The 13,709-nt window shown below is 38.4% G+C and overlaps 1 protein-coding gene across 1 annotated transcript in view; it reads right to left on the minus strand.

Moving 5' to 3' along the window:
• CECR2 (CECR2 histone acetyl-lysine reader) overlaps positions 1-13,709 on the minus strand; it is an 81,196-nt gene that overhangs the window by 11,536 nt on the left and 55,951 nt on the right. The window contains exons 4-14 of the mRNA XM_087722890.1: positions 11,970-12,103; positions 11,104-11,205; positions 9,541-9,587; positions 8,347-8,516; positions 6,410-6,487; positions 3,976-4,132; positions 2,968-3,094; positions 2,511-2,548; positions 2,314-2,405; positions 2,083-2,209; positions 1,214-1,632 (exon numbers count right to left, since the gene is read on the minus strand). Of these exons, the coding sequence (XP_087579016.1) occupies positions 1,214-1,632; positions 2,083-2,209; positions 2,314-2,405; positions 2,511-2,548; positions 2,968-3,094; positions 3,976-4,132; positions 6,410-6,487; positions 8,347-8,516; positions 9,541-9,587; positions 11,104-11,205; positions 11,970-12,103 (1,491 nt within the window). The remainder of the gene's footprint in view (positions 1-1,213; positions 1,633-2,082; positions 2,210-2,313; positions 2,406-2,510; positions 2,549-2,967; positions 3,095-3,975; positions 4,133-6,409; positions 6,488-8,346; positions 8,517-9,540; positions 9,588-11,103; positions 11,206-11,969; positions 12,104-13,709) is intronic.

A 13,709-nucleotide genomic window follows, 5' to 3' on the forward strand; every position in this document is an offset into this window, starting at 1 on the left:
GTGCGTGCGCGCATGAGAGGCGCTTCCCCTCCCATTTTCCATGCTTTTTTCGCCCTCCCTAGGCTCCAGAGGCTTTATAGGAGCCTGGGGTGGGCAAAAAGCATGACCCGACAAATGCGCACACGACAATAGTGCGGTGACAAAACGGCGGCGAGAAAACCCTGACACCATAAACGCACCCACAACGACGCGCCGACAAAACCGCACCCACAAAAGCGTGATTTAAGTTAAGGTAAGGGTTAGGGTTAGGTTTAGGGTTATTACGTTGTTTTCGTTGTTTTTTGATGGCACGCATTTGTCAGCGCGCTTCTGTGCGCATTCATCAGCGCGATTTCAACCTTGTGGTTTTCTCGGCATGCTTTTGTCGAGCGCGCATTTGTCTGTGAACTGGCAAAAAGTGCCTCCTCCCCCCCCCCCCCCCCGAGGCCCTCCGGAGGCTTCAGGAACTTTCAGGAGGTTTCTCTGAAGCCTCTGAAGGGCAAAAAACAACCCTCTGAGCAAACCGGAAGTCCATTCCCGAACTTCCTGTTTGCCCATAGGGCCAGTTTTTTGCGCTCCTGAAGCCTCTGGAGGGCCTCCAGGGGGTGTAGGGGAGGCTCTTTTTGCCCTCCCCAGGCTCCTATAAAGCCTCTGGAGCCTGGGGAGGGTAAAACATGGCTTTAAAAAAGGCTAAACTCAGTTGGCCAGCCCGCGCATGTGCACTGGCCAGCTGACAGGGCAACTCCTCACGTGCCCTGACAAATGGCTCCATGTGCCACCTGTGGCACGCGTGCCATAGGTTCGCCATCCCGGATCTAGACTGTAACCAAGAGTGAAATACATAGAAGGTATTTTTGCTCGTTTATTGAATTATTTGAAGAAACATAGTCCATTGCTACAGGACTAAAATATATTTCTTTGAAAATGGGTATAAAGAAATCCATGAAATTTCTTTAGAGGTGTTAAACTTGTATTGCCATGGCATCGTCATGTGATGTATCACAACTTTTTACCCTTCGCTAATCCGGGTGTGGATGTGGCCAGAACGTGACACATCTAGCCCGCAAACTGACAGCCCTGAAATAAGCAATGAAAATACTGGAAGACTGTGGTAAAAAAGGACAATATAACAAGCAAATGGAAAAACTGAAATTAAGATTAGGTGCCAAATATTACTTCCTTTACTTCATTTATGCAAAGGGGTATCTTCTTCTCCTGTTAGGATGATACTTACTATGTGCCCAGAATGGGATACACAACTGGGCATTCCACCATAGTGATGTGAATGCAGAAAGCCTCGCCCATTAGAAGATGCCATCTTTCCAGACAATTGAACTGACTGGCTACTTGAATCTTCTGCTGAGGAAGAGACGGATGACGAAGAAGAAATGGGAACATGATGTTTTGCTTTATGAGGCGGATGTTTTCCTCCATTTTGTACATGTGGTTGTTTTCTGCCAGATCCTTCGGAATCTCTGGATCGAGTCCAAACATTTCCTGTACTGGAACGTATGGTACGACGGCATCTTTTCTCACGCTTCACATCCTCTCTGATCCAAAATTCATCATCTGTGTCGCCATCTTCTCCAGGAAAGTGCTTCATCATTGCCCGATGAAAGCATCTCTCTAAGTTATAAGCCATTTTAGTATAATCTGTATTTAAAAAAGCAAATAAACAGTCACATCGGTACAAGTTCCTTGGTGTTGACATTTCTTTTCTAATTAGATACTACATTCAGAATCTAGATTATTCTCTATTTGTTGGGAAGAAATATAAAGACCAATGCTTGGCGAAAGGCAATTAAGAATAAATAGCCAGGGTATAAATATTTATTACCATCACAGTTCCCAATCCCTTTTGTAATGGTCTACTTTACTTTCTGTCACTCTATCCACATCATAGATATTAACTAAAGAGGGGAAAAACAACTTTTGGAAGTAGTCTATTTTTATATTATATGTACAACATGCATATTTTATTTTTTCATATATTTATTGTGAATGAATAATTATAAGCTTTCTCCTCTCCTATCTATGACAACATATGGGGTTTTCCATCTTACAAGCATCTAAGTGAGATAATTTGTATTTCTATATTCTTACCACTATTTTCACCATTGTATTTAAGGCAATTTCTGAACATAGTTTTCATATCATCCACAAATTCCTCCTTGGTGTAGTATTGGCCTCCATTTAGCTTTTTCTCTATACTGGAAATATCCATAGGAGCCTGAAAATATCACAATAGGGAAATATACATCCTCATATTTTATCAGATGATTATTATTATGGCAGATTCTATGCTATCTATTTATAAGAAAATGTATTGTTTACCTTAACGATCTGGTAGTAATTTGGAGCATATGATTCATCCACTGGCTCTAGGAATGGCCAGGAATCCTTGTGAGCCTTTACAACATCTAACACTGTCAAGAAGTAAAATGGAATATTGTATTATTCATACAAACAGGGAGCCCATATTTTATGAATAAACAGATTTTCAGAAGCTTAAACCTGGATGTGGAGCTGACCTTTGTACATGGCAGTGAATTCATCATCCAATTCAAAGCTGTGAAGATGAAATGCAAAAATAAATACAAAGAACCTTATCTTTCTGTCAACTCTGGAATTTGATTAAAAAAATTAAGCATTAAATATTCAACTCCAGCAAATTACAATTGCCTTTTCAATGCAAACAATTCCATTCATTTTCTATAACTCTCCTTCCTGTCTGTTCTTCTTTGACTTAAATATTTGGGTAAGACTATAAACCATGAAAAATGAAAAACCCATAATCAAATAAAAGTATGATTTGTAAAATACAAATAAGTAAACCGGGTGTGTAAAAATATCATGGAACTTACAGTTGTTTAATGTATCTTTAGTTACTCATAAGCTTAAGACATTCTTTCCTGTCTCTAACATAAGAAGTGATAATTGCTTTATAGATGGAGATTATATATTTGTATTTGTATTTAATATACTTACAAGTCCTTAGTTTTCTCCTCCCTAGCTGGTGAACTGGGATCTAAATGGGAAAGCTCAAGGGGAAGCTCCTTTCCCTGGGCCAGCAGCCACGCCCTCTCTTCTCGAAGTTTCCTTCTCTTGGCTCGTTCTGCTCATGGAGAAGAAAGTCATTACATTCCTAAAATGCTTTCTTGCACAAAAATCCAAGTGGGCTGCTCAACTGTGGGAAGGCAAATTTAGGATTAACAGTAACTTACTTTCTTTTCTTTCTATAGAAAAATAGTGTACAAATACTATATATGCTAGGTAGGATATTTTAAACGTCTCAATATGGAGTAAAGATATATATATATATAAATAAATGTGTGTGTGTGTTCCAGCATAACTCTGGAATGCCTCGAGCAATTTCAACCAAAGTTGGTACAGAGATGACCTACCCTCTGGAAAAAAAATACTGAGGGGGTAAGACACCCCTAACACCACTAGGGGTGTATGTTCTGCTAAGATACAGCCTGTTATGCCATCTGCTGCCTATTATGCCCTAAAATGACTTCTACTGTACAGCGCAGTGGAGTTGCCATAATAGTATTCCACAAGGAGGCTCCCTCTGGTAAGGGGGAAAATCCAACATTTGAAATTACGTTTCCCCCTATAAATAAATAGGGGTTTGCTGGGTTTTCAGCTAGTAGAAAATAAATATAGGATGATTTATATTAATGGTTTTTTTTTTTAAAGTTAAAATTCTTGTCTGGGGGGGGGGGACTAATCATATTTGATCTTACCACTGCTATTCTGAAAAGGATCCCATAAAAACCTCTTGAATACAGCAGTGAGTAATAAAATAGGATAATGAGGCCAGTAACATAAGAAAGTAAAGAAGTTGAGAGTCTATTTGAAGTCTTTCACCTTCACACCTTACAATTTCAGCATGTGGTTGAAAGTCTATTTTCCCCTACCCATGACAGATATTTTTAAGCTCTCCTTTAAAAAAAATATGCACATTTTATTTCAGTAAGCTAATCCACATGCCTTCCACAGCCTTGACTTTTTCCTCCATTTCTCGTTTCCTCTCCTCCTTCAGCATTTGTTCCTGTTCCTTTTTCTGAACTGCCAAAAGGATCTGACGTTCCTCTTCTTCTTCTCGGCGTCTCTGCTTCTCCATTCTACTAAACACAACTGGGGTCATCTGAAGAAAGTCATGCATCTATTTAGTTATTTTATTCATATTTTATTGGTGTCCAAAGTAGTGATGGTGAGCTTTATAGGGTGAATTTTATCCTTAAAATAAAACTGTGAGGAAGGTTAGGTATTAATATGCCAAAATGAGTTCTAAAGAACCTCAAAGCCATTTTTGCCCATGCAGCCAAAGATCCTTACCCCGTGATGTCGAATCTTTTCGGCACCGAGCCCCCAAACCGGAATGCACGTGCATCAGAGGTAGACTGCTCCTGGTTCAAGTGAACCAGTAGTGGCAGTGGCGGGAGGGTCCACCCACCCACTTCTGTGCATGCACAGAAGCGTTGTGTGCACGAGCACAGGTGAACCAGTAGTGATGGGATTTGCAACCCACCTCTGGCGTGCATGTGTGTGCATGGGCGCAAACCCAAAGACCAGCTGGCCGATGCACGTGCCTGCTGTTTGGCCTTTTTCAGGCCATTTTCCAGGCCATTGTTTTTTTGGCAGTTTTTCGGGAAGTTTTCAGGCTGTTTTCTGGTGCTCTGGTGCCTGTGAAGACCAGTTGGCTGGCACACATGTGTGCTCCGGAAGCCAGAAAGGCTTTTTTATATGTGCGGTCCAGAGTCTTATGCTTTCTTTTCTCGAACTTTGAACTGGGCTTGGAGGCTTTTGTGCCCTGAGGTGACTTGGAGAGGTTTTTGGTCTTTCTGCTGGCCTTGTGCCCCCCTGCCTTTGGTGGTTCTTGAGTAGCAGGATTCAATGTGGGCACGAGGTCTCTCTGACCTCCCTCAGGGCCAGTGGTCACATCTGCAAGGACCTGATCCCTCGCAGTGTCTGCACTGTCAATTGGGGCCGCCATTTTGGCTTGCAGCTGCAGCTCTGTTCAAATTGCGCCAAAATTGACTGTCAATCTGGCCTGTCAAAGATGCGGTTTCAGCCTCTAATGGGTGCCGCGCAACTCCCCTTTCGCTGGAACTGAAGCGCCTCCGCGGCTTGAGCCTCTAAGGGCTGCCGCACGCCTCTGCTTGCCTTTTTAAGCCTCCCAGCCGCTCCGTTTGTTCTTCAGTTTTTCTTCGGCTGAATACACATTAGCTCCGAAAGCTTTAGATTTGCGGCTGGAGACAATGAGGGCTCTTTCCGATAATCAGGGAATAAAAGTTTCCCTCAGGATGGCATGTTAAGGCTGACAGCCCCCTGACGGTTCTCAATGCCACCCCCTCATGGGGTAAAGGCAGGCAGACACCACCCCAATAGGGATAGTGGTGTGAAATGGGGAGATACTCACACTTAGACAGATCTGAGATTACAATTAAATTACAATTGTATTGAAAATTTCTCTGGAGAAACTAGATGACCCACCTGATTGATGGGCTGAGTCGAAGCTGGGGTCTGCCTGGCAATAGGGGCATGGTTTAAAGGTCTCATCAGGCTCAGTCCAATCATTGAGTAGATGAAGTCAACCCAGTCTGGATACTCCTCCCCCCACTATGGAGAAGACAGCTGGCAAAGGTGCATGTGCCCACAGAGAGGGCTCTGCATGCCATCTCTGGCACACATGCCATGGGTTCACCATCATGGTCCTAAACCAATATCACACTGATCTTGTCTGTCACTAAAGGCAATTGGAATTAGTAAAACAGTTCCAATATTATCTCAAGAAAGATTAGCAGATTTCAGTGATCCATGATTTGAAAATGAGTTACAGACAACAGGGACTTTGAAAATGGGGCAAAAACATCAAGTACTATATTCAGAATGTAGTAACAAACGTGTGACCTGGGTACAGGTATTATTAACTGTAGTAGGTGACCAGCAAATTGCTGGTTTTGAATGGTAGAGCTCTTTAGATTTTGAGTCTTAATATACTTTTCCTTTATGCATCCATTCATACCTGAAGCATTCTTATGTATGATTTCCTTGCCAAATGAGATGGAATCCTGAAAGGTCTTTTCAGTGGGCCTTTCATGGTATTTATAGAAAATATTCTACAAAGATCCTGGTAGTAACAAATTTTAAATGCAGTTTTTTTATCATTTTCTCTGGCCTTTTAAATAATACTATGAGTAATGCTATGGGATTGTAGTTATATGCTTTTAATTTCTTTTGTCTGCTGTTGTTGTTCTGCTTGAATTGCTCTTATTTTTTTTAAAAAAAGAATGCTATATATTATTCCATTCTATTTATTTTTCTTTACATTTACTGCTTTGTCTTTTGGAGTGGTCTATACAAAGCATTCACAAATAAAACCTGTTGTACTGGGCATTCCCATTCTTAAGAGATTTCTTACCTCTGAATATATTGGCTTGATGTTTTGATTATCAGATGTCCACCTGGGAATAAATTCTGTCTGCTGCAGACGCTTCTCCTAAAAGACAGTAAAGTTAGGACCAGATCAGCAAAGTCCTTGATATGGTTTATTGCAGAACTCTATTGTATAGAAATAACTTCAAAATTTAATCCTTGTCTATCAGAAATGACAGGTCTAAGATTTCTGAAAACAGATGAAGAGCAAAGTCCAAAATTCCACTGGTTTAAAAATGCTGCTAGGATTGGCAAATATCTTCCACAACTAATGTACACCAAGATATCCTGCAGTCTAGCCACATGCTGCCTGTCTACTGTATTTATTACTTCTCTAAGAAAGAATGTTTCAAAACAAGAAATGTACATTTTGCAGATATTTATCTGATGACAACAAAAAAGCATGCTCCCTTTGTCCAATAATTGATATTAAGAAAATGAGTCTGGAGGGCGGTGTGTGTGTGGATAATGCAATTATCCATTAAGAATGCACAGTATTATTTACAGTATGTCATATAATGTTTAATCCTTAAAGTATCTTTATATCATTTAACATATGCACTTTTAGAGACTTTCAACTTTAAGGCTATGGAGAAAAGTCTAAAGACATATTACTTGCGTATATGTTGATGGTTCTGAAATTCAAAGAGCTGGTATATAAATACTCCATGAACCAAATGTTATTTATTAATTACTTATACTTTCTGTTTCTCTTCAAAACACTCCATCCTCTATCTTTTTCTCTACTAAGTGCATATAGCAGATTTTGTGAACCCTGTACTAGCTATTAATCTTTTTTGATAGGTAGTAGTTGACAGTCATTTAACAAAAGTTTGGAGTTACAAGAACACTGAAAAAAGTGACTTTTAAGACTTGTCAACAAAATTATGACTGTCGCACCATTCCCTGTAGGCATGCAATTGCAATTTCAATGCTTGATAACTGGCTCACATTTATGAGTGGTTGCAGAATCCTGTGGTCACAATTGCAATCTATTACCTTCCCAGCCGGCTTTTAAAACGTAAAGTCAACTGGAGAAAGCCAAATTTGCTTAAAGATCATGTGATTTACTTAATGACTGAAAGATTGCCTTAAAAGGGTGGTAAAATCAGGTCCAATCACATGATGACTCACTTAATGACCACACTGCTTCACAACCAAAATTATGGTCCCAACTGTAGTCATAAATTGAGTACTATCTGTACAAGGTGATGGTTCTGACCTCTAAAGCCCTTTAGAGTTTGTGCCAAAATCCCTACAGGATGACCTTCTCCAATATCAGCCTGAGCTATTAGAACATCTAGGGAAACGCTACTTAATAGTCGCACATTTCAATGTTTTGGGGCTGAAGTTAAAGACATGCTTTCTTTTGGCAGTACTGATGCTTTGGAATATCTTCCCAACAATGATATCAAGCTAGCTGATTCCCAGCTAGGTTTTAAGGAAACGTTAAAATTTGAATTATTTCAAAAGCTTTTTTCCTTAGATTTATATTTATTTATTTTTCCTTATTCCTGATTCATTATTCTTACCTTTATTATTGTACTGTATGGTTTTTGATAGAGTATTTTAGACTATTACTGTTATGACTGAAATTGATTTTAATCTGTCCATAATTATGGACAGATTAAATGATAATCTGTCCATATGTTATTTTTTCTTTCTTATATAGTACGTAAGCTGAATGTCATTTAATTATAGCAGAGTAAAAGTTTATAGATACATTTTATTAACCGTGCTACCACTCCAATATTATGTATACACTGGACATTTTCCTTCATTTAACTATTTCTGCGAAAAATACCACACATTGCAAATTGGAAAAATTAATATCACTTGAATAATTTAGCACAACTTTATATTGGTTGTCTAATCTGGTTCCCAGCTGCTTCACAAACACATATTTCAAAAATTATTGCTTACCTTTTGTGTAATCATATTGCAAATCTCTGGTAGGAAATCTTCACTCAGGAGTTTATAAAGCTGCCTTTCTCTTAAAGATGTTCTCTCTCTGAAGCTTTCTGTAACCTGCCTCCACTCCTCTTCTGTCTGGCATATTAACCACCATGTTCCATGGCCCAATCCTTGAGAAACTTTCATAATGGGATAATTTTCTATTAATCTGACTATACAATTAATCATATTATTCATGTAATTATAATTCAAATTTCTCAATGTTGCATTTTGCAAATACATTTTATACTTTTGCATACAGGTGGTCTTCACCAATCACAATTGAGACTGGCAACATCCATAGAATTTCTCATGACAAATGGAACTGAATTCAGAATTCTGATTTGATGGTTCCATACAAGGGTGAACATACATGAATTAATTTTGATAGGACTAATCATATGTAACTTTTACATGGACATAACGAAAACAATCTGGGGAACTCAGCTGATGAGCTGTTAAGGGAGGCAGATTATTGCCTCCAAGAGTCAGAAGCTCCAATAGCAAAGATGAATTCAGCTAAAAGGGACAAGGATTCTTCTTTCTCAATAACATAAAAGGCAAAAATAACATGCTCAAATATATTTTGCCTCTTGAAAGAAAGTCAGTACAGGTAGTCCTCGAATTACAACAGTTCGTTTAGCGATCGCTCAAAGTTACAACATCACTGGAAAAAAAGTGATTATTCACACTTATGACCACTGCAGCATCCCCATGGTCATGTAATCAAAATTTAAGACACTCGGCAACTGACTAATATTTATGACCTTTGAAGTGTCCAGATTAACTTAACAACTACAGTGATTCAGTTAATAACTGTCGCAAGAAAGGTCATAAAATGGGGCAAAACTTACTTAACAAATGTCTCATTTAGCAACATAAATTATGGGCTCAATTGTGCTTATAAGTCAAGGACTACCTGTATTGTAAAATTAAACAAATGAATATTTTTAGTAGCAGAGCAAGCAAACAGCCTGCATCTTTTCACTGTCAATTTCCTTTTTTTTAAAAAGTGGCAAGAACTTTATTACTAAACATCCAAGAAACACTTTTCAACTTATTTTCTAACTGTACAGAAGGAAATGAAGAAAACAAAGAAGGCCTCTCTTCCAAACTGCATTTTTATTCATTAGAACTCAACTGTAATCCACACATTCTACTCACACTTTCTGGACTGTGATTCATGAACTGCACTGGCTTCTTCTTTCTCTCTGAAAACAGAAAGAAAAAAAATTGCAAAAAATATTGAAGAGCAATCTTCAACAAAGGACTACACCCGGGACTGGAACAAATTATACTGATACTAAAAGCCCACAGCAGCTTGTAATTAAATTTTAACTGTAGAAGATAAAACAATTAGATTCTAATCCTATAGAACTCAATAGTCATCATCTTTCATAATCTTCAAAAAACAGTAGTTATAATGGATTAGAACAAATTTTGAAAATGTAGAGGTGCTTTTGTTTCAAATAAATTCAAGCTCAGAAACAAAACCTGAGGCAAGCATAGTAGGACAAGAGTAATGTAATGCTATGGCAAAGTTCCATTAACATCCTTGCCACTGCTTTCTGGGCTAACTGAAATTGAGAAAGGGTCCAAGCTACTCCGAAATTCAGCTGGTCAACTCTTACAAAAGATTGATTGATTATGAATCTATCCACATTGCTGCTGGTCACCTTTTTCCTTTTCCCTTTCCTTATTGTAGATTTTTCCAGAGACTATGTTTCTGCATAATGTGTCCCAGTTATGATAATTTGAACCTAGTGATTTTCTGCCCAGAGTGAGAAATTTGGATTGATTTGTTCAATAATCCATGTATTTGTTTCCTGGCTAATCACTGTATTTTCAGTAGCTTTCTCCACACCAAAATGCAAAAGCATCAGTACACTTTCTATTTTGTAATTTCAACTTCAACATTCACTTCCATGGAATGTCACAGGGAAAACCACTGCATACACAATTCTGATTTTTCTAGGTATAAACATATCCTTGAATCTGAATACCTTTTTAAAGACATTTATGACTAATCTACCAGATAGTAGTCTGTGGCCTATTTTCTTGAGTGCTGATTCCTTTGCTGTGAATAGATGATCGTACAAGAAAAAAGTAATCTACCACTCCAGTATCTTTATTGTCAATTCTAAGGCTGATTGCTGAACCTTTTATCAAATTTGCTTTTCTTTATATTTTAGATCCACTTTTTCATTATACTCCTTGACTTTCTTTACTAGAGCTTGTAGGTCACTTGCATATTTGACTATAGGAACAGTGTCATCAGCTTTGGATGACCCTGCTGGGATTATATATTCTTGAAATATACTCCGAGTATTATTTATTCATCCCTCCCAGGAATAGCCCCTTGTCGCAAGGAGGCAACATAGGAGAATCTGAGGCCCTATGGCAGATCCCTATGGAATGTATGCGATGGGAAAGTATTCTTACTTGCCATAGTTGCCTAAGAGAGGAAGGAGGGACTAAGGAGGAAGAAAGGGAATACATTACTCTTACTTACATTACAAAAATGTCATACTTTATTTCATTCCTTTATTATCCTACCACTAACTTTCTGCACCTACCCCCCACCTTTGCCACAAATGTTTAATATTTAAGAGCTGAAAAGTATAGTTTATTTTGTTCTGCTTTGTATAAGTATACATGTACTTTGATGAAGCAAGCATTGTTTTTATTACTGAGATGTGCAATATTCCAATTATAATATTCATTTACCTTAAGATGTTCTCCACAATTTTTTTTCGTTTCGGAGGTCGCCCCCGTTTTTTTACTACCTTTCCAGAAATGTCTGGAATATTTTTGTGTATCCCGCATTCCCTGGAATATATTGAAATGATACACAAAGTAGCTAAATACATAATAATGGCCTTGTAAAGCAAGAAGTGATCATTGACAATGAAGTAGCAACTGTGAGCCAAGCTAAGACACAATAACTCTAAAGAGGAGAAAGTATATAGCCAGATTTGGTGAAAAGTTAATTTGAGCACAAGCTGACATTATGTTACTTTTAAAAAATTGCTTCCTTGGAAAGAAGTACAGGTGCTCTCCCACTCAAATAGCAACTTTCTTTTGTGCTACAATAGACGGTGTTTGAAATTAGTTACTCTAAAACATGGACGTCAATTCGTTGCCGTCATATGACATTTCACAACGTTTCCCCCATTCGTGGAGCTGGGGTGGGTGTGGTCTGCATTTGACTCATCCAGCCCGCAGGCCCCCAGTTTGACACCCCTACCCTAAAAGAACCAGAGTACTTTAGTGGCTACAGTGGAGCTTAAATTAGGAAAGTTCTACCATGGGTTTTCTTCATTCTTCACTCATTCAAGTGTGAGCAGCCTTGGGATGATAACTTTTCAAGCTTTAGTTCCCAACCTGGAACTGAAATGGAACTAATTCGTAAGTTGTTGGGAAAACAAACAAGACGAAATGGTGAAGAATTTTGAAAAATGTACTACTCTAACGATCAGGAATTTCAGAAATATTTGTATGTTGCTGCCTTTGAAAAAATAGTTTCTTTTGAAATATTTTTCCAGTGGTATTCCGATCCCCTTGTTTCCCTGCAGGCAAGAACAAATCTGTACCTGTCAGTAATTAGGTCTCCATTTGGTTTCACGGGTTCCTCTTTGTACATTCGTGTGCCATAAAAATACCAGTAGAGGGCACCATTGCTATCCTCACCCAAGGGTTCCACTCGGAGGCTGTCTGCATCCAAGCCCTGTGTTTGAAAACACATACGCATAAATGTTAAGAGCTTAGAAGTTTCTTGTATTCACGTTACTCCTCACCACTGGCCTTTGGAGGAGGAGTTATAAAGATTCAGATCTCTGCTTGCCCCCCAAAATGATCAACTGTTCAACTGACAATGAGATTTATGTGCTCTAAACTATTCATGAGAAAGAAACTAATTTAAACTGGCTAATACCTAACAAAAAGTGGCTTCTTATACCTTTAATAGTAAAGCAGCAGGTGGGTGCTCTCTCTTCAAGTGGCAGAATTCTAAAGTTCCACAAAAGCAATACCAGGCTTCACACTGCAAGCAGGTGCATCTTTTCCTACCACAGTTTGGCAGTAACAAGAGAAGCCACACCTGCTTAACTTATCCCTCCAAGAGCTTTGAAAGGGTCTCTCCCGATATAATGGCTGCCAGCAGAAGTCTGTTTTAGGGATTATTTCCACTGAGGTATTATGCCTAAGGAAACAGTCAGGCAGAAGTGGTTACTTCTTTTCAGATACTATTCTCAAAACTGGATTCCCACTGAAAATGTACAAGGACATTGAAAATGTTCAATTCAGTTTTTCATGTAGATTATTTTTAGAGGCAAAATTTTAATTGTTGCTGAACTATCACCTGTGGATGTAATATCTAGCTAATAAAATCACTGGCATCTATAGAATGTAGAAATATACAGGACAAGCATTATAGCTCCCTACCCCTCCATTAATCCATAAACATCCCCGTGTAGTTCATACTACTCTAGATCAGGGTCTCCAACCTTGGCAACTTTAAGACTTGTGAACTCCCAGAATTCCTCAGCCAGCTCAAGGGCTATAATCCTCTAAATTAGCATTTGGGTAGCAAACAAATGCTATGTTCACATATTTGCTTCTTCATTCCCATCACCCTCACTATTTTCATGCACAGGGTTTGGTACTATATACTTCCTACTTTAATCAAGCCATGTGCCTTGTCATTTCATCTGATCTCCCAATATAGGATTCAAATAACAGTTTGGCTATTGCAATATTACAGCAAATTAGAAAAAAGATGTTTTAAGCTCAAGTTTGAGAGAGCATATGAATAAAGCCCTCATTCATGATCTTCCAAAATTACATTCTGAGGCAAAGGTGAGTTTATAAGCACATATATCTCAATACATATGCCCCTCTGGAACTAGCCTCAATAATATTAGGGCATTAGAATTGGTATTAACTCACGAAAACATTTTTTCCAAAGAAAGTTATTAAGTATCTTCAAAAGCTATGTCTCTTTATGCAAATGTTATTAATTAATTGCACAGTCAAAGAACAAAGTTACCTTGACTGTTCTTCCCATTACAACTCTAAAAACCATTTAGATCTTTTTAAAAGGTTCACTTCAAGCTTTATAAACATTAGCAACAATGACTGCGTTATACTAAAGAGAGTTCTTCAGGTCATTGGCATATCTCAATGGGTAACAAGCTATCAAGGACAATAACAGTTCAATCTCCTCAATTCAAACCAGATTATAAATTTGTTTCACCTCCCTGACCCTGGGAGTTCAGTTTGAAAGAATGACCCAATACACACAAGAAAAAATATAATTAGAGGCTATGAGAAGA

The sequence above is a fragment of the Thamnophis sirtalis genome, unplaced genomic scaffold, assembly GCF_051295495.1.
Source record: "Thamnophis sirtalis isolate CommonGarterSnake01/CBP01778 unplaced genomic scaffold, rThaSir2_p1.2 scaffold_9, whole genome shotgun sequence".
Lineage (NCBI taxonomy): Eukaryota > Metazoa > Chordata > Lepidosauria > Squamata > Natricidae > Thamnophis > Thamnophis sirtalis.